This window comes from Lepisosteus oculatus, chromosome 4, assembly GCF_040954835.1.
Source record: "Lepisosteus oculatus isolate fLepOcu1 chromosome 4, fLepOcu1.hap2, whole genome shotgun sequence".
NCBI lineage: Eukaryota > Metazoa > Chordata > Actinopteri > Semionotiformes > Lepisosteidae > Lepisosteus > Lepisosteus oculatus.
In genome coordinates this window covers 46,440,168-46,459,021 of record NC_090699.1, presented here as the reverse complement: position 1 = coordinate 46,459,021, position 18,854 = coordinate 46,440,168, and the positions used below count along the sequence as shown (strand labels likewise).

General features: G+C 42.2%; 1 protein-coding gene across 2 annotated transcripts; it reads right to left on the bottom strand.

Annotated features, from left to right (window-relative positions):
* Window positions 1-3,055: 3,055 nt before the first annotated feature.
* Window positions 3,056-18,430, bottom strand: sncga (synuclein, gamma a). 2 transcript variants are annotated; one of them, XM_015347875.2, is made up of 6 exons: window positions 18,084-18,430; window positions 12,852-12,893; window positions 8,649-8,776; window positions 8,078-8,095; window positions 5,373-5,432; window positions 3,056-5,006 (listed from the first exon to the last, which is right to left on the bottom strand). In XM_015347875.2, exons 1-6 carry the CDS (start codon window positions 18,202-18,204, stop codon window positions 4,995-4,997), a joined length of 381 nt encoding a protein of 126 aa, XP_015203361.1. In that variant the 5' UTR covers window positions 18,205-18,430; the 3' UTR covers window positions 3,056-4,994. The 2 variants fall into 2 exon arrangements, with proteins under 2 accessions (XP_015203361.1, XP_006630955.1); XM_006630892.3 differs by lacking the exon at window positions 8,078-8,095 and having other exon boundaries at window positions 18,084-18,427.
* Window positions 18,431-18,854: the final 424 nt, after the last annotated feature.

The window sequence follows — 18,854 nt, the reverse complement described above, 5'->3', positions numbered from 1 at the left end:
CATATGGAAATTGGGCAGAAAGATTAACATCTAGTTTGATCTGTTCCTTCTTTTGGGATCACTTTGCTGTTTTCAGGGACTCACACCAGTGCTGTCCACTCTCAGTTTTGCTGTTTGCTTTAACTAACCATGCTGTCCATTAATCTACCATGCTGTCTCCAATTCCTGTTGCCTTTTACTCCTGTTCCTGTAGACTCTTCCTCTCTCATCTCTCCCCCAATTTCTCTCTTTTCTGCAGTTTTTCCCTTTGTCTATCAGGATATAAAATTACTGAATCCCCTAATCTGCATTGCAGCCATTAACTTTTGCAATGGAGAAAGACAGGTCTTTCACTGGTGAAATATTTCAATTATCCTGGTTTTGAGACTTCGTAACAGTGGCCTCCCTCATGCCCTCAGTATGTAAAAGGATGGTAGGTCCAGACAACAAGGCAGTTTTTGCCTAAGATCCTCAGAGTATAATTGGTAATGCAGTGCCACCGTCAGACACTGTCTTCTTTCTCTACCTTATCACCAGCTAGTTTTCTTCAGCCTTTTCCCCTGATATTTACTATGGTTGCAGCAGCTGATGTAATTCTTATTTTTTAATGATTCTTATTCTTATTCTTTTACTCTTTCTTACTTCTAACCCCAAAGGATCTCAAAACTCATTTTAAATATGGGAGGGGAGCCACTCCACCCTCACTGGAATGCAGCCTCACTTGATTTATGAATTATGAGTTCTGAAACAAATGGTCAGAAGATGACATTCTTGGTGCTGGGTGTGACAGGGCAACACAGTCAGCAAGTGGAAAAAATCACACACATGATCACCTTCCCATAAGAAAACAGTTTTAGCCTCCAGTAAAGAGGAGTGATGACAAAGTGAGAGGAGATAGATTTATCCAGACCTGAGATGTGTGATGTCACAGTAAGAGGACCAAATGAAACTATTTACTAGAAGTAAGTATAAGGTTTTTTAACTCTTATAATGCACACTGACAAAATTCTATGGCATTTCGATTATCCATCCATTCATCAATTTTCTAACTGCTTTATCTATTTTCTAACAGTGTCAAAGAAGAGTCAGATCCTATACCAGCTAACAACAGGGCACATGGGATGCCAGTCCATCACTGGGCATACACAGACACAGACATGCACACAGTCATAACAGGCCAATTTACCTGCCAGTATTACCAGCACTAGGAGGAAACCGTGTGAATATGGGAGAAACATACAAACTCCACAGAGATAGGACCCCAGAATTGACCTGGGCTCCAGCACTGCAAGGCAGCAATCAATGCTGACCATCACGCCACATTTCAATTATTACATAGTTATTTCTGTTTTTATATTATGTTTGCACTTTCCTGTGGATTCTTTAGGTTAGGTATCATGGTTTACAGCATATAACAGGACAATATAACATTGTACAGCTGCCATAGATAAGTGGAAGGCACACACATCTGAGCTTGGTTAGTACAGAAAGGCGGTCTCCATCAGGGAGAGTATCTGTTCAGGTATCCTGGTTGTAGCAGAGCCGAAGCCTCTGCATTGAGAATTTAAAGGACTGAGGAAATACACATGTGAAAATGTGTTTTTCACTGATAGGTTGCAGAAATAGTGAATCAGGTAGGAGGAACTGGAGGTTTTGCACATAATGAAATCCTTCTGATAGTATATACCCAACAGTGAATTTAAAAAAAACCACTCACACCCTGTCTGAGCTCCGGCAGGAAGACTAAGATGTATCAAAACCAGAACAGAGGAGTTCTGGAAGTGCACCTACCCTGAAACTATTCGGTCCCTCAACTCAGAACTGTTACAAACATAATTTATTGAATTTGTGGGTTCTAGTTTCACTGTAACGAAGCATCAAATTGTTTTTGTATATGATATTTAGATGTTTTTTATGATTTTTGCCTCTTTCCTTGTATCTGTCTTTTTATACAGTATATCTCTGTTATTTCAAGAGCACCACAAAAAATCCTAACAACCCAAAGGGTTGGTTTGGCAATAAAGTTGACTTTGACTTCTGACAAGCCAGGTACCCTTAATATGTTTGAATTCAGCAAGAGATGTGTTCTGTGACATAATGTACGCAAAGGCTCAGCAACATCAAAGCCATTGCTTGGCACCTGGGAAGGACATCCTTAAGACAGTGCTACTCTCCAGGACCAATTCTGCATCACAAGTGTCTATTTCTGAATCTGAACATTTGAGTTTTCTGTGTTTTCTTTTGCATTTTGATGGGCCGTGGTATTTGTATTTCCAATGGTCAGATTTGAGAGCCGTGCTTCCTTTTTGTGTCTTAATGTCCTCAGAGGCCCGGATCACGAACTCCTGTCCATTGCAAAGTCACTCGACAAACACAAGAACACCTGACTTTGTTTGGGTTTAAACAAAATTGTCTTTATTTTATTTGTTTTGTTTATAAAATCAGCTTCTGTCTGCTTTGTAATGAATGATGAAGGGGTTGGACAAGTCTGTAAGTATGTGTCTATGTGTGTATCTGAGTGCTGTTAAGGCAACATGCAGTCTTTAGTTTCCAATGGCTTAATGAAATAAAATTTAAAATACGTGTTCTAGTGACCTAAAGTAGACAAGGGTGTGCGGTGTGGCAGGGACTTGGAGCTGAGGGAGCAGAGGTGTATATGAATGTGTGCCGCTCGGACAGTGCTGGGAGGAGGGAGGGGTTATCCTTCTCCTTTGTGGCTGAAAATGAAATTCCCTGAAACTCACACTCTCCCCATGTTTCTGCTGAAGGCTGCTGTTATAGTCACACCTCGGTTTTGCACCAAGAACAGTTGTCTGTGGCAAAACTATGCCCACTCATTTTTGACTCAAAACATCACGTTGCAGAAATTGTGTGCACCTGCTTTGTTGTTAATAGTGTTGATATTATAAACATTTAAACCCCCTTCATCAGAACTCCAAAAGGGTCAGAAGAACTATTTCACAAACCACTCTTCTTAACAGCCAGACAGATTTCAACATTATGGCTGACTGGCGCAAATGCACATTTTTTAACCTGTTTATTTTCTCCCATGGTGCAACAACAGAATGACACAGGATTAAATAGAGTGGCTGTTTATTTTGTTGTTTACCAGACTAGTACTAGGCAATGCCAGGAGGGATGGCGGTCTTGAGGGGTCACGAATTAGGGCCAGAGGTGACCAGAGACAGTGGAAGCTCTCTAAGACAGATGTAACGCTGACAGCAATTCAGAGAGCCAAGAAAAAGTTTGTGAACCCCAAAGATAAATATGGAAATGTCATAGGTTTCCCATGATAGCCTTGAACCTGTATTTATGGAAATATCTAACAGGATTTATATGAAAAAAATGATGAATAAATTAAACAAACAATGAGTAATTAATCCTGACTTGTGCCCGATGCTAGCTCCCTTGCGTTTAATTAATGTACAGGGGATGTAAAAACAAATGTCAGTCCCTAGTTTCATTACCTTAGTTAAGGGAATAATTAGAATCAAATATTTAAATAATTAGCTAGATCTTGGAGATTGAGTTTGGAAGGCCCCACTCTATATTAAGATCAGAAATGCTCTGAGACGGGTTTTCATCTTTTCTGTGGATTTGGAACTCCACCAACATACTGTCAGACAGTGCACAAATGGAAAAAGTTCAAGACACACAGTTATTCTACCCAGGTGCAGTTTCCTACTTAAATCTCTCCTGCAACAAACTGGAAACCCATTAAGGATGTTATAATAAATATCGGAGTAACATCCAAGGAACTGCAGGTCATTCTTGATTTGATAAATGTTGGAGTTCAGAACTCAATTGAATCAGAAAAGGTCTGAAAAAAATGGTACTTATAGAAGAATAGGAAGGGGAAAACCACTGCTCTACAAAAATAACATTGCTAGATACATCTGAAGTTCATCAAAAAGCACATAGTTGATCCACAAGGCTTCTGGAACAATGTTCTCGGGCCAGAAGAGTTAAAGGAGAACTGATGGCACTGGCACATTGATGGCACTGTAGTGGTTTGGGGCTGTTGGTTCAGGACCAGGACAGCTTGCCATTATTGACACAACCTTGAGTCCTGCATTGTACCATGAAGACTCAAGAGGAGAGTATCAGGCCAGCCATTGGTGACCTGAAGCTGAACCTAAAGTGGGTTTGCAGCAAGACAATGATCAGAAACATATGCACAGATCTAAACCTCATCAAGATGTTGTGACAGAGACTGACGCAAGCTGTCCATGTGAGGCAGAGCTCACAGAGTTGAAGGATTTATGAAATTAGTAATGAGCTAAAATCATGTATTATTTGAAGGTAAATAAATGTTGAAAGACTATATGTTTATGTCATTTGTTTAATCAGGTTGACTTTATTTTAGTACTTAGATTAAGATCTAATAACATTTTAGGTCTCAAATACATGAAATTAAAAAAAAAATACTAAGGGTTCACAAACGTGCTCACTACTGCAGCTGAAACTCAAAGAGCTTGCTTAGCCACACTGGGAACCTCTCAGAAGAAACACCCTAGAGATCATCAGTGATTCTGCAGAAAAAGGAGGAGCCTTGTGGGCTGAAGGGTCCATTCAGTTCTGGAGTTTTCTTTTCCTCTTAAGCAGAACTGCTTGAGCATTGAAGATTTTTCCTGTACTCTTGACAGTCAGCTATGTGTTTATCACTGCTGATGTTTACTGTTTAAATTCTGGACACATTGCCAGCAGTGTGCAGTGGACTATCTCTACTGTTGGCACAGAGTGCGTCTTCCAAGGGTGATCATGACCACTGAAAAAGCCTCTGAAGAGCACCTATCTGAGGAGAAGGGTAGGATGGTGGGTGGTGATCAATAGTGGAGGGGGGGTGGGGGTTGGAGGTTGAGTTGAGGGAAGTTTTCATTTTGTCTTCTTTAGGTCAACAGGTGATTAGTGTAAACACATCCTAGAACTGTGGAGTCTTCAGGTGGAGAAGCAAGCCCAAGGGCTCCCCCTGCTGGCTGGAAGGGGAGAGCTCCATTGTTCCCATGACAAAAGGGCTAGTGGCCCACCTGCGAGAGAACGGGAGAGCCTGTCAGGTCCTGGATTGGTATCTTACTCTTCTCCAGTAAATGTCACACATCATAGTTCTCCAAACAGGTGATCATTTGCCAGTGTTATACCCACAGGATGCCAGTCAGACCCAGACTGGGAGCTTTCAGCTACTAGTTCTTCCATTTGAGCCAACAGCAGGTCCTAAATATTTCATGCCCAATACTTAATACTGTGTAAATTTAACTGAAAAGCTGGAATTGCCATATGTAAAATATACTCACCTTTCAAACCAGAAATAACCAAAACAATTGGGTTTTTATCACATCTCTTAAAAAGTGATGTCAAGGTAACTGATTGCACACACCCTCCCAGATCCCTCTCACCTGCTCTACAGCGTCTGTAGCCTGCTCTACAGTGCCCTCTGGTGGACGGGAGAAGTCCTCCTGTGTGAAGGACAGAGAGACACATTAGCAGGACTTCAGACAAGCTATACTGGCTGTTAGTTTCACAGCAGCGCAATCCTGGGCCAGGCTAATGTTCAGCATTGCAGAGGTTACTCATAGCAAAGCACAGGCTTTTTAGTGCAAATTAACTTTCCAGTTTACCCCTTGATAAAATTAACAAGAGGTTATTTCTATTGGTACAGCAAAGCCCCACATGCAGAGAGCTCTAAAACTTCATCCTCATTCCAGCCTGCCCAACTCAATGACTAAACATCATAATAACATGGGGGTGGAATTTCAGTGCACAGATGTTGTTATACCAGTAGGAGTTTATATACACCTGCAGAATTAGCCCTGTCTTAACTTTGCATAGTCACAATGGTTTCAAGCCCACATTACTACCAGTAACGAAAGAACAGTTGATGTGTTGGACAGTTCAGACTCACATGTTCTACAGACAAAACACGAAAATGTGACTCATGTCCATAGTCAGGGTTGACCACGCCAGTGTTACAAGTTCTACAGACAAAGCAAGAAAATGAAACACTGGGGTGGCCAACCCTGACCATGGACATGACCCATAAAACATGCTGACTCAAAAGGATAAGAGATGTCAACAACTAATTTCTAAAAGAAGTCATGTGGAAAACTGATACATGTGCCATAGGAATGGCAGTACGTAAAAACATTGGACAAAGTCTATTTTGGAGGGTACTCAGTGTGATACAGAAGGATGATCTGTATTTGCATTGGCAGCATTGAAAAATGTCACAAGAACAACTTCTTTTTATTTCTAACAGACCATCCTTCATTTTCCCTAGACATTGTTTACTCTATCAATGCCCAGAAGCTCCAGTGGAGCGCCTTGTCCACACACAGCACCGAAAGCAACCTCTGTCATGGTCTGATTCCCCTGAGCCTTGTAATCTGTGTCCTGTCCTGGGCACATGCGTGGTGGGTAGAGGCTCTTGAGTATCAACTGCCAACAACAGCACGAGAGCATCGTAGTGTAAGGTGTCATAATCACAGAGCTCTGAACAAGTATATGCACCTTCTGAAACTCTCTGCTGGGTGAAGTAAAGGAAGATTTTGCAAAAAGACACATGCAGGCAGACACAGAAATACACAATCTGCACCTCTGTTTTGTACATACTGATAACTGTACTACAGCTGCCAGTCCAGTATATTTTCCATATCTCCTCCATCATCCTGCCTTTTGTATTCATTATCATTATCTATCTCTCTTTGTGTCTGATCTCTCTCAAGGACATCTTACTGCTGCCGGACTTTCACATATTACAGGAGTCAAAATGACAACTCCAGGATAAGACAATACATCTTCAGTAAGTCTGGACTTAAGGGTCTCATAAAATAAACTAATAAACAACAATAGACAAATATCAAAATGCAAATAAAACAACTTTGTAGAACTGTTCAGTCTCCTGGTGTTGGAAAATATTTAAAACTTTTTCCACAAGACTTAATACAGTATACTGCCTTATATACACTATATATTTCAATTGATGAAGTAAAAGAGCTCTTGACTGGAAATGCGGTAGTACAAAACAATTTGCAGTTAATTAGCACAATCATGAAAAACCAGGACTGAAATAAATTGACAGGAGGCCGTGAACTCCTGGATCTTAGACACATCAGGCCCTGATTGGCCAGTCCTGGTTTGGTGTCAGTCATCAAAGAAGCTTGCAAGAGTCAGTTGTGATCAGATGGCACTCTGCCTCCTTGTGATTAACAGTTTATCTGCCAGACTCTGGGATCGAAACAAGCATGAACTGTTGAGAAGGCAAATGAAGGGTTAAATAGTTGACATTTGAAGAGGAGTAATGAGGCAGGTTTCTCAAGCATATTAACATGCAGATGTAGTCTATTCCAACAGCTTTCCTACTCTCAGGAGAAAACATGGCTCACACTTTCAACTCTGTCCATAGGCATTCAATATCCACTGTTGCAGGGCCTAATGGTTTGTGACTGGACCCAAACTTTTAACTCCTTCATTAAACTAATAAGTTGGGTTTTTGTGACCAATTGGCATTGTGACAATAGAATTAGATGATGGCACTTGCTTCAAGGTACTGTATATCATCTGTAAAACATATTTTGGTAAATGACAAGTTCCAACATTTTTTAACCATTTCCTGTCAAATAATTAACTTATCTGCATCAAGGTGAAATCCCTCACCACCCTGTGTTTATAGAGTCTTTTATGATTTCTGTAGTACTACATAATTAGAGAACACAAGTGAATAAGACTTTGGTCCATTGCACATCAACTAGTATCTTTGCTGCTGGGTAAAATCACCACCTTCTACAACTGATCCAGAGTGATCCTTTCTCAAACAAACTCATCAGTCCAGAGAACTGCAGAGGGTTAAAACACATGCTGGTCCCCCAGGAATAGAGATCCACTCAGAGAGTCTCACTAAAGTGTGCCACCTGCTGTATTGACTCCTAGACACTGCGGTCCAGTGTGACCCAGCCTGGAGTTCTTCTCCCTCCCTGTAAGATGGCAGAGCAGCAAGGAGCCAGCTGACAGAGGGGGCATGGAGGGGTTGGGAACTACATGCTGTGCTAACCTTCCCTTTCCACCAGACCCCACACCCTCCCTCTGCACCCCAAGTAAAAGGCACCTGGTTTACAGCGTCATCCTGTCGCCAGCCACAGCCGTGTTCCAATGGGGGGAGACAAAGATGACAGGTTAACAACAGGACACATGCCTCTGTGGAAAAAGCAGGACTCACTCCAGTCCTGCACGATGACACGCTGGTCACATGGCTTGCCCAGTGCCTCAGGACGGTGCATTTACATGAATATTAGGAATTAACATTCATACTGTACATCAACGCTGAGCGAAGACAGGGCTCCAGTTCGCAGTAGGCAAAAGTAACAGGTCCATTTACTAAATTTACTAAATTCACTGGAATCTGAACATATTTCTTCTTGAAAAGACAGCATGAGTGATGGGATATATTCTCTTGTTAGGACAACTCTGTTGCGAAAAAGAAAGTGACAAAGGTACAAAGGTAAGATATTTTTTGTTTCCTCAAGTGCTTTAACAAATGTCTTTCCTTCTGAGGGTGTGCATCACAGAACTCCTTGTTGTTCTTCTCCATTTTTATGCTTAACCCTATCACTGCTTTGCCTTACTGAACCCCATACCATGAGGAAGGGCTGCCCCCCTTTGTTTGCCCTGCTACTCACCGGGTTCACAACTCCAGTGGAGGCCACAACGTTCTCCACTCCCTCCACCGTCTTCGCAGACACCTGGTTGGCGCTGCCCACCACTGTCTCGCCCACGATGTTGGCCTGCTCGGTGGTCTTCTGGGCCACTGCAGCACAGCAAGAGCGCAACAAGACAGCAGCATCAGCATGAAGAACACTGTCAAGAACAACACCACAACTGTGAAGATAAATGAGCTCCAGGCAAGATGTCTACTTGTTGTTCTTTACAGCATTGTCGCTTTTGCGAAATATCATGTTCCAGTTTAGTGGCCCCCTGCCTCCAGGCCTCAGCAAACCCTTCTGTTCCACTTCAGCTCTATGTAATTAAATCCTGGATTAAAAAAATAATTTGATATTTTTTCATAATTTAAAATTTCTAACTTTAGAGACAAGGGCCACTCAAGACTGCATCAATCCAGACTCAAAATGCTTTGGCCCTTATTTTAACGGATGTTAAACCCATCGAGGTAGAAGCTTACGTCAACATCAGCCACCAGGTAATATTACCAATCTGGTGGATGGCCTGCAGACTGAATGGAACAACATTCTTGTGGTTTGTGTGCAATACCTTTGCCAGTCTTAACACATTTTCATGCATGTGTTTGACATAATGGTAGGCACCACTGTGACTCTGATAGGAGCTCTTAAGCAAGTTGAAAGAAATGATGGAGTAATCCTTTCTGTGGTGGACTGCACGGCAATCCATCTGTAATTTTTTAATCAGATTTGTTCCCCTTCTTGAAGATTGTCATGATCATAGCATACCTGAGGTCATCAGAAATGTCATCATTATTCTACACCCTCAAATAGAGGACATGGAGCTGTGATAAGAGTTCGAGTCTCAGAGTTACCAAGATACAAGAGTCTCAGTTGAGATGATCAGCCTTTTGAACTGCACCTTCCAACACATGTTAAAAGTTTCATTTTCCTTCACCATATTTCCTCTATTCAATCTCCTCTAAAGCATCTCAAAGTGCTCAGACCATAGAAAGTTTTTGTGGCACTGAAAAACCCATGCATATTGTTGTCATGTCATGTCATTCTCCAAACTGCTTTATACTATACGATGTCATGGGAAGCTGGAGACTACCCGGCAAGCAACAAGCGCAAGGCAGGGTACACCCTGGACGGGGCGCTAGACCATCGCAGGGCAAGTGCAAGCCAATCATACACTGGGACAATTTGGAGGCCACTGTAAAGGCCGAGGGGGGAAATTTAGGACTTCGGTTTAATGTCTCATTAAAGGACGGCACCCACCCACTACAGCACATTGTCCCTGTCACTATATTGGGGCATTAGGACTCACACAGACCCCAGGGTGGGCACCCCCTGCTAGCCCCACTAACACCACTTCCAGCAGCAACCATAGCTTCCCAGGAGGTCTCCCATCCAGGTACCAACCAGGCTTAATGCTGCTTAGCTTCAGTACGGCTGCTCGTGCATATTGTTGACATATTTAATATACCTCTGTTGCTGATGCTTCTTTGAACTTCTGCCTTGAATTGTGTTTGATTCAGTTTCTCTTGTTTGGATGTGACATTAATTAAGTGCCATTCTGCTAAAAACCCAAAGGCTTTGCTCTTGCTCTTACCCAGCTCCTTCTTCTCCAGGCCATTCTTATCAAACTAGTCCTGATGTTTCCTGGTAGAGAACACCTTTCAGATGTTGAAAATGGTGGTCTTAAATACATACTGCTAATACTTTGCCACTATTGTTGGTTTACACTAGTAGTCTTTCATTAAGGCACTGTTGAGGAGGTCTTCCTTGATAGGTCCTTTCGTGTTAAACGTACTTTGTCATTGCTCCTACTACAGTTGTTGCATGGGAGCCAGTTTGATGGGCATGGGAGAGTGGATAAGTCAATGAGGTGTCCAGAAAGTGTCCATTCATGACGCAGTTTGATGCTTATTGTGATCCAGGGAACAAACAGTGACAAAGTGCCAGTGCTGTAATTGTGGTTTTTCTCATGATGTCTTGGTGTTGATGCATTCAGTCAGGTGAAGAATACAATTGAAGAAGTTTGAGTACCCGTCCTTGCATCAAGGTTGTTGAGAAGAATAATTCTCTCACTGGCATGTCAAAAAGGACAACTGAGTTATAAAGTGCTCTTTGATTTTGATAGATGTTTCTTTCTAATACATTGATTCCATTTCACTCCTGGCTTTCACGAGGCACCACTTACATAGTCCTCACTGTCAGCTCCAGGAAAAATGTCAGGATCAATGTAAAGTCACCTAACAAATAGCACAGTAGAGGATCCTTCCTGAAGTATGGATGGTCCCCAAAATTTATATCTCCTCTTCACCTGTTTCATATATCAGCAGTGATTCTAAGTAATGGACCCATCAAAAACCCCTCTGAAGTTAAAACAGGAGTCAAGCAAGTCTCTGTCGCTTCTCCATATTCCATATAATCGTGGAATTCCATATAATCCCGTATTCCATACTGTTTTGTTGCATCTGAGGAGATGTAAGCTCTCAGGAGACAGAAAACAATGTGCTGGCTTTATCCTATCCTATCTGACTCCAATCAGGAGCAAAGACCATCCCCATTTGGGTCTTTGAGCTCCAGTACACTGACAATGTTGTAGCATGTTCTCACGCAAAAGCAAATCTTCAAGCATCTGTCAATATCTTTACTGAGACACACAAGGAAATGTGATTGATGCTTAACACTCAGAAGAATAAGTTCTCTCAACAACAAGCTCTCAAAAAACTTTTTTTTGTCAATTTTAGCCATCTATGCTGAGCATGCCCTATAAGTCATCTTGTGTAGATGGCTGAAATTAACAAAAAGATCTGACATTTTGCAATTTCTTTTCCTATCTGAGAAAATCGGCATTTGAAGATTGCAACATCAAATCTGAACACAAACTAATGGGCTGCTGAGCAGTCATAATCCCCAAGCCACTCTGTGAAGCTTAGATAATGTGCCTCAAAACATTGGAGAAGTATCATAAACATTGCCTGAGTCCTCAAACAAACAAACTAACATTAGCATCCTCTCACAATCACGACAATTATCAAGACAATGATCTTCCCACATTAAACTCATTAGGTCAGCCATTTTTATCTGGGTGTCCAACTCTAGACTCTCAAAGCAAGCTCTTTTGACCCAGTTAAATTAGATTTGAATAATGGCACAGACTTGCACTAAGATTTGCATGAATTATAACATCAACAACAGCTCGAAAGAGAGTCTGACTTTGGATTTCCCTAGATGGTGGAAGAGCCTGCTGGAATGATCTCATCTCCTTGAAACCACATGATGCTACAAGAAAAGGCCAGAACTATAGGAATACGTCAAGGTACCAGGGCCATCCATTCTCCTGGAAAAACATGGCCCAAACTGCAGCAGATGCTGTCTATCCAAAACTCATGAGCCATCTCCTGTCGATCATAAGTTCCTCTTCTTAAGGGCGCTCCAGCTCTTCCTTGTTTGTGTTCATTCCTCATTCTGTGTTCATCTTGGAGCGCCTGGCCCTGTTATCCCTTTTTATTTCCTTGACCCTTCACTGGATCCCGCTCCAGCTTTTAACTTTCGCCCTGTTATCCCCCAGTTTGTCTACCAGCCCTGCTCCTAGTCTTCTTTCTCCCATGTTTGTTACACTCCCTTCGGATTCTGCCTTCTGCACAGGGTCCTAAAAAACGCTTCGTGTCATCTCCAGCCTTACAGATGAGAATCATCCTTAACTGCTAGGGATGCCAAGAAAGGACAAAGCTTCACATTGATCATGTATGCAGAAGCACATGACCACACAACACTTTCAAACTTTGCTAGAATTTCTATACAAATACATCCTCAATGAAATGGGTTCACAATCCAAACATATGTAAATCTAATAACTTCTGAGTACTGTTTGCTGAATCCCAAATGAATGAATCCTGAAACAGCTACAGGTGCTACCTAGGATGTAGGAACTGCCTTCAATGTCTACAGGCCAATTGAATGGGGTTGCAAAAGCTAGAAGACGTGTGTATGGATGAAAAGTCACAAAAACAATCTGCTTGGCTACTGCTGACCTTTGTTTTCCATGTTTAAATGGGTTCAAGACCAGAAGCAAAAAAAATGTATTTTGTCCTTAGGCGCACTGCACAGAACAACATCATATATTGGAAAGAGAAACAGCATAACATGAGTAATGCAAACAGCTGCAACAATACCCCTCTGGCCAAGCCATACCTGTGTTTACACTGTGTACCACACCTTCCTTTGTCTTAGTACCTGTCAGGAAAAAAAGGAAAGGGAAGTTACTTTTCTTTTCTCTTCAATTAAACAGTACACATATCCTTCCTTTTCAAAGGCTCTTCTCCACCAGCAGCAATAATTGTGATGAGGCCTCTGAACAAACTACTGCACTGATTTTGCACTGCTTACCCAGAATTTCATCATGTTTCCTCTGTGCATTTACTCTGCTGTGCTATTGATCCCACAAGCAGGCTGTGTTTAACAAACTACTCTACTGTTTACCTCCCTTTTACCATCACTTTGTCACTTTTCTTTTCTCATGACAAACATCTGGAAGATGAAAAAGGATGTTGTTACATGATAACAGCAGGTCATTCAGCCCTTCAGTGTTCATAATTATTCTCTATGTTTCCATCACAGCATGAAGGATAGTATAAGAAGGATGAGTCCGCGCTCTTCCGCTCTTAGCTCTTCAGGCTGGGGCTGGGAGCACAGACATCCATTCTCTGAGAGCTGTCCTACAGCACTGTCTCTGCTGCATCCAGCACCACTTACATGTTTGATGCTCAGGCAGGATTTCTTTAACTCTGCGTCACTTTCATTGGAATTAATCTTATATTAAAAACATTTTCGTGAAAACATGGAAAGGCACTAGCCAGGTATCATCTTTGAGAAAAAAAAAATTAAATGCATTCCAATTGAGAATCATTCACAACGTGTCATACCAGATTGTGTACATGTACTCATCAACCTGTAATAACAAATGAGTAACTTTACACAGTCAAAAACATCAGTAAGAATTAAAATGAATACAATAAATGTATTATCTTCTTACACAATTACTTTAAAATGTGTGACCACCCTGCAGTGAACACTATCATATAAAAGTCAAATTGGGATTTTCTTTGAAGTGACTTGCAAACAGCAGAATTTTGCAGGAACTAATATTCAGTGATAGACTCTGATAAGATAACCATAGTAATTTTGTAATACTGGTAAATGGCATGTGTTTGCTTCTTGTTAAATATTTGAGAACATGGAGAATGGAGAATCCCAGACTTTTCTAGTCTCCTGTTTCAGTAACTTGCTGTTGTTGGGATCACTCATTGCCGAAGCACTCAGGATCTGAGTTAATGAGGTAGTTTCATAAAATAGTTTTAGAAATGTAAGATACCTGATGATTTAACTAAATAAAGAAAAGTGGTGGAAATTCTTATTTTGGCAATTCATGTAATTGAATAACTTTGCTGGAGAGACATTAAAGTGTGCCAAATCTGTTAACTTAGTTGATTTATCTTTTTTCCAAATTAGAGGCAGCTTTGTTTGTAAGGTTAGATGTCACATGCTGGGGTGACATTCCTCTAGGTGGTGTGATCTTCTGCCAGGAACTTGGCATGATTCTTGACCACTGTCACACAGTTGCTTCCCTACATGATGTTGTTCTGAAATGATCCAGGTGTCACACACTGACATCAGAGAGTGCCACGCCTTTCTGTTGCTCGCCCACACCACTCCAAGATCCCCTGAAGACAGCTGCAGCTCTGTTCCTCTCAGACCCCTTTGATCTGATCACGTACAAACAGAAGCGCCTCCACAACTTCATACACTACAGAACATGGCATTATTACGGCCCTAAACAAGAGAACCATTTACTGCTATTCTTTGATGAAGACACCCAGGGGACTGTTCTGCAGCATGTTTGAAGTGCTCAGTGCAGGAAAAGACATGATGCTCCTCTCACACTGCTGCCAACATCAGGAGAGAAAAAAGACTGTAAGCCACTGAAACGTACCCTGGCTAATTTGTACATTTGTCTTGGTGCAGGGGATTTTTAGGAGGAGGACATTTAAAGAATTTATTTATTTTCCAAAAAGGTCTGGTGACCCTGTGGAGGCATTTGTGCTTTGTAGCCATGTCATTCAGTGATTAAACCCTTCTGCCTTCAACCTGCCAACCTTCTGCCTGCCCCACAGCTCCTAATATAAAACCTTTAACCTTTTCCTCTCCACACAGGACTCAGCATTCAGCCGAAAAGTGGATTTTAATCCTCTGGATTCCTCCTTGATCTCAACAAACCACTGGATGCCCTCATGTGAATCCAGGGGTCTGACATTGAGAAAATGCAACCATGTGGAAAAATACCATGCAAAACAATGAGCAGACACAGACCCAATCAATTCAGTGTTGTTTCTCAACCATATAGAATACAATATACAATAGTATATTGTATACTATTGTATATACAATAGTGCAGAAGGCAGATATGTTATGTTTGTCCAATACTTTTTTTTGCATAGTCATTTTCATTTTCAACAGGGCTCTGCGCTCTATCCTATGTCTTTTAGGATACTTGTTTGGCTGTAAGTCCTCTTTCTAAGCTGTTGCAGCCTTGTCATGTGTCTGGGATCTAAAGGCAGTGGCTGATGTACTTGCAGCACTCTCCAAGAAGATGTACTGTACAATGACACCCTGGAATGCCACTCTGCCCCTTCTGAAACTTCCGATTAAAAGTGGCCTGCACACATTAATATGACTGCTTACAAAGCTTATTGCTGGAGGGCAGGATTTGTTTCATTTTATTTTTATCCCAAAATAAAAATCCATCTAAAACACAAAAATTACAATAAAGTAAAACACAGTCCTTTTTCGGACCTATGCCAGACCTTTATAGCCAAAAGCTATATCACCCTGCAACTCACAATTAACAACCCACTGAAGTTCAGCAGGTGTGAGCCTGGTTGCTACCTGGATGGGAGACCTCCTGGGAAAGCTAGGGTTGCTGCTGGAAGAGGTGTTAGTGGTGCCAGTAGGGCGTTCTCACCTGTCATTCAGATGAGACATGAAACTGAGGTCTTTGGTTATTAAAAATCTTAAGGCCTGTCTTGAAAAGAGTAGGGGTGTCCTGGCTAAATTTTCCCCTGGCCTTTACCAATCATGTGATTGACCAATCAGGTCTCCTAATAATGCCTGTCTATGAATGGGCTTCATTAGCCAATCAACAGAAGCTCAGCTCAGACAGTCAGTTAGAACAGGGTTCTGGAGTCTGTGTCTGGAGAAAAAGGCAAGCATCTGCAAATCAATTAAGGTGTACAGAAGCTCTTTGAAAACAGGAATATTATTTGCTAGTAACTTCCATGTCCCCAGGTCTGCCTCATGTGGGTTTTTGAAGAATCGCAGTGAATATGCAGAAGGAAAGCTCCCAAACATCACTGCTGCAGGGCCCTAGCACTTGCTATTCATTTGTAGCTCTGAGGATACTTTGTTTAATTGTCGGATTCATTGGAGAGCTGTGAGCTGTGACCTTTAGGAAGGCAAACTTCAGAAGATAATGGGTCTCAACTAAACCACTATACTTGAGTACACCTTTAACTATTAACTACTAGCTAACACCAGAGCATAGCATAACATCAAGACACTTCACAATATCTGACTGGACTGAAGAAAGTACTGTGCCCCTTTATATTAAAACAAAATCTCCCTAGATTTCATATCGTGCTTCTGCGTTTGTATAAAATTGAGCCTTCTATAAAAAAAACTAACAGCACAGTTAGCAGATACTCTGTGAGGGTGTTTGTGTCTACTCCGTATTGTGGCTGCTGTTGTGTTGTGCAAACTGCATGTTTTTGACTTACTGCTCATTCCTGTACCACGGGGCTTGCCTACCATTGGTTAGAAAGAGGGTCAGTGCACATTTCTGTTGCTATGAATATCAATGCCATTTCCTGATGAGAAAGAGAGGAGACAGTAAATACCCCCAGCTGCTGCAGGTACTGTGAGCTGAACGCAATGAGAGACTAGTGCTTTGAGGGTGGAGGGTGGCACTCTGACAAGTACACGGGTACACTGCCTTTCAAGAGCACATGGCTGATTGATGTCACCAAGGTCACTCCCCCTAGCGTGGCCAATCTTGCATTAGTGCCTGATCAATAACCTTTTTGCAAGGTTGCAACTGCGGTCTCAGACGTGCTTCATAGCACAGTGCTGCAGATCAGCTGTGATAAGGGCTGCTGCAGTCTGGCTCCAGCTCGGCAACAAAACAATCAGCAGTGAGGGCATCGTTTTCAGAAGCGTGACGTTTAGAGACAGGTCGCCGTGCGACAATTCACTGCTTGATAGCTGGTTTTGCGGAGACATGTTTTATCCCAGCAATACCCAGCTGTGGTGACATCTCTTGTTCTGCATGTTAGGAGACACCATTCAAAAGCTCAGGACAAAATAAGTATGGTATTATATTTATAAAAACTATAGGTACGCCAAATTCCTGTAAAAACATTTACACTATATGAAAACAAAATTAAAAATGCTTTGGTGTGAAAGAAATATCTGATTTGGAAAATAGAACATGAATTTATGTTCAATAGTTTTACAATCTGGTTCTCTGTGTTTATTCACTGGCACAATCTCGCATACAGAATCCTGCAATGTCTGTTCTAGAGATGCTGTGATGGGAATACGAGGATAGGGCTGTGTTCTATAAGTCTCATCTCTGCTAACTCTGCAGTCTCATGACCCAAAAGTGCTCCATCGTGCAACACCCGTTAGAAAGCATTATTATAGCTTACTAAAAAACAGAACAGATCAACCACATCATATTATTAATCATGGCTACGGCAATATTACTACTCTAATGCCATCAGCATTAGAAAAACATTGTGAAAAGCAATCTGTCTGTGCCGATGTGCCGATGTACTGTACCAAGGTAAGTGTTTAAAATGGACGCCTCCTCCAGAAGTAGACTGCTGACCTTCAGCAGTATACTGCAGCCTAGTCCCTAAAACACGGAAAGGCAGCAGTCCTATACAACCACATTCTGGGACTTTAAATACTTTCTGCTTATGATTATTGTGGGATTTTTCCCTAAGCCGAAGAACCCTCCACATAATTAAAAAATTATGAGAAAACTAGGGAACAAGAAGGAGTAAGTGACTCTCTGTCTGACCCTTGTCCTCAGCACCTCTATCCCTTTCCAGACTCTGTTCTTCCTCTCCAGTCAGAGACACCACACCCTGCTGCAGCACCTAGCCCCTGCAGTCTCTGACCGGCCACTTACTTGCAGCTCTCGAGGCTCAGTCTCACTGCACCTGCAGAAAGAGCCCCAGAGAAAGGAGCTCCGCACAGCGCCGGGATGCTTGGAGGTGCTGGAGTGCGAGTATGTGCTGTTAGGAGTGATCTGTCCTGCCAGTGGAGGGTTTCCATCTAGTCTCTCTGTCGGCCCCCAGTACTCACCTACATACATGACCCCTTCCTTGGTCTTGGCCGCCGCCTCCTCCACTCCCTGCTTGGTCTTCTCGGCGGCAGCCACCACCCCTTCCTTGGCTATGGAGAAGCCCTTCTTCAGCACATCCATCCTGGGCTACAGAGGTACAGGCGCTATCTCGTGCAGAGTAGTTTCCTCCTCCGAGGTTCTGTCCGTTACTCAGAGAGCAGCTTCTGCAAGAGGGTCCACCGGTCGCAGAGGCAGCGGCGGAATCACAGGGAGAGCGAGTGCGAGACAGCGAGAGGAGGGAATGCAGGGAGACTGGTCCCTCTGGATGCTGCAGTGTATTTAAGTCGAACAGCACCCCCCACATCCCCCCTCCTCTCCTGCATCATGACTGCTCACTCCAGCACACACACGCCTTCTCTGGGCAGGCAGGCTGATTGCATTATTAATAAGATGGGCTGTGAAGAGGAAATTCTCTTGGTTTGTAAGCATTTCTGTGTGATCGCTTATCTGTTTTGTTTAAGGGGGCAGTAAAAAAATTCTATAAGCAGGCTTACAACTGCAAAATATAAAAGAAATGTAATCAGTCCAAGCTGTAGGCAGAAAACTTACACTCATACAATAATATTCACTCATCTTTCAAGTCTTTCTAAACAGGACTTATTTCTCAATGATACATTCTCTGCCCTTATTGGATTCTACCATTCTAGCCACTGACAGATGCTTTAGGGAACAAATTGTTTTAACATGAGAACAGCCAAGAGTTGTCTATAGTTGTACAGTTATCTATACAT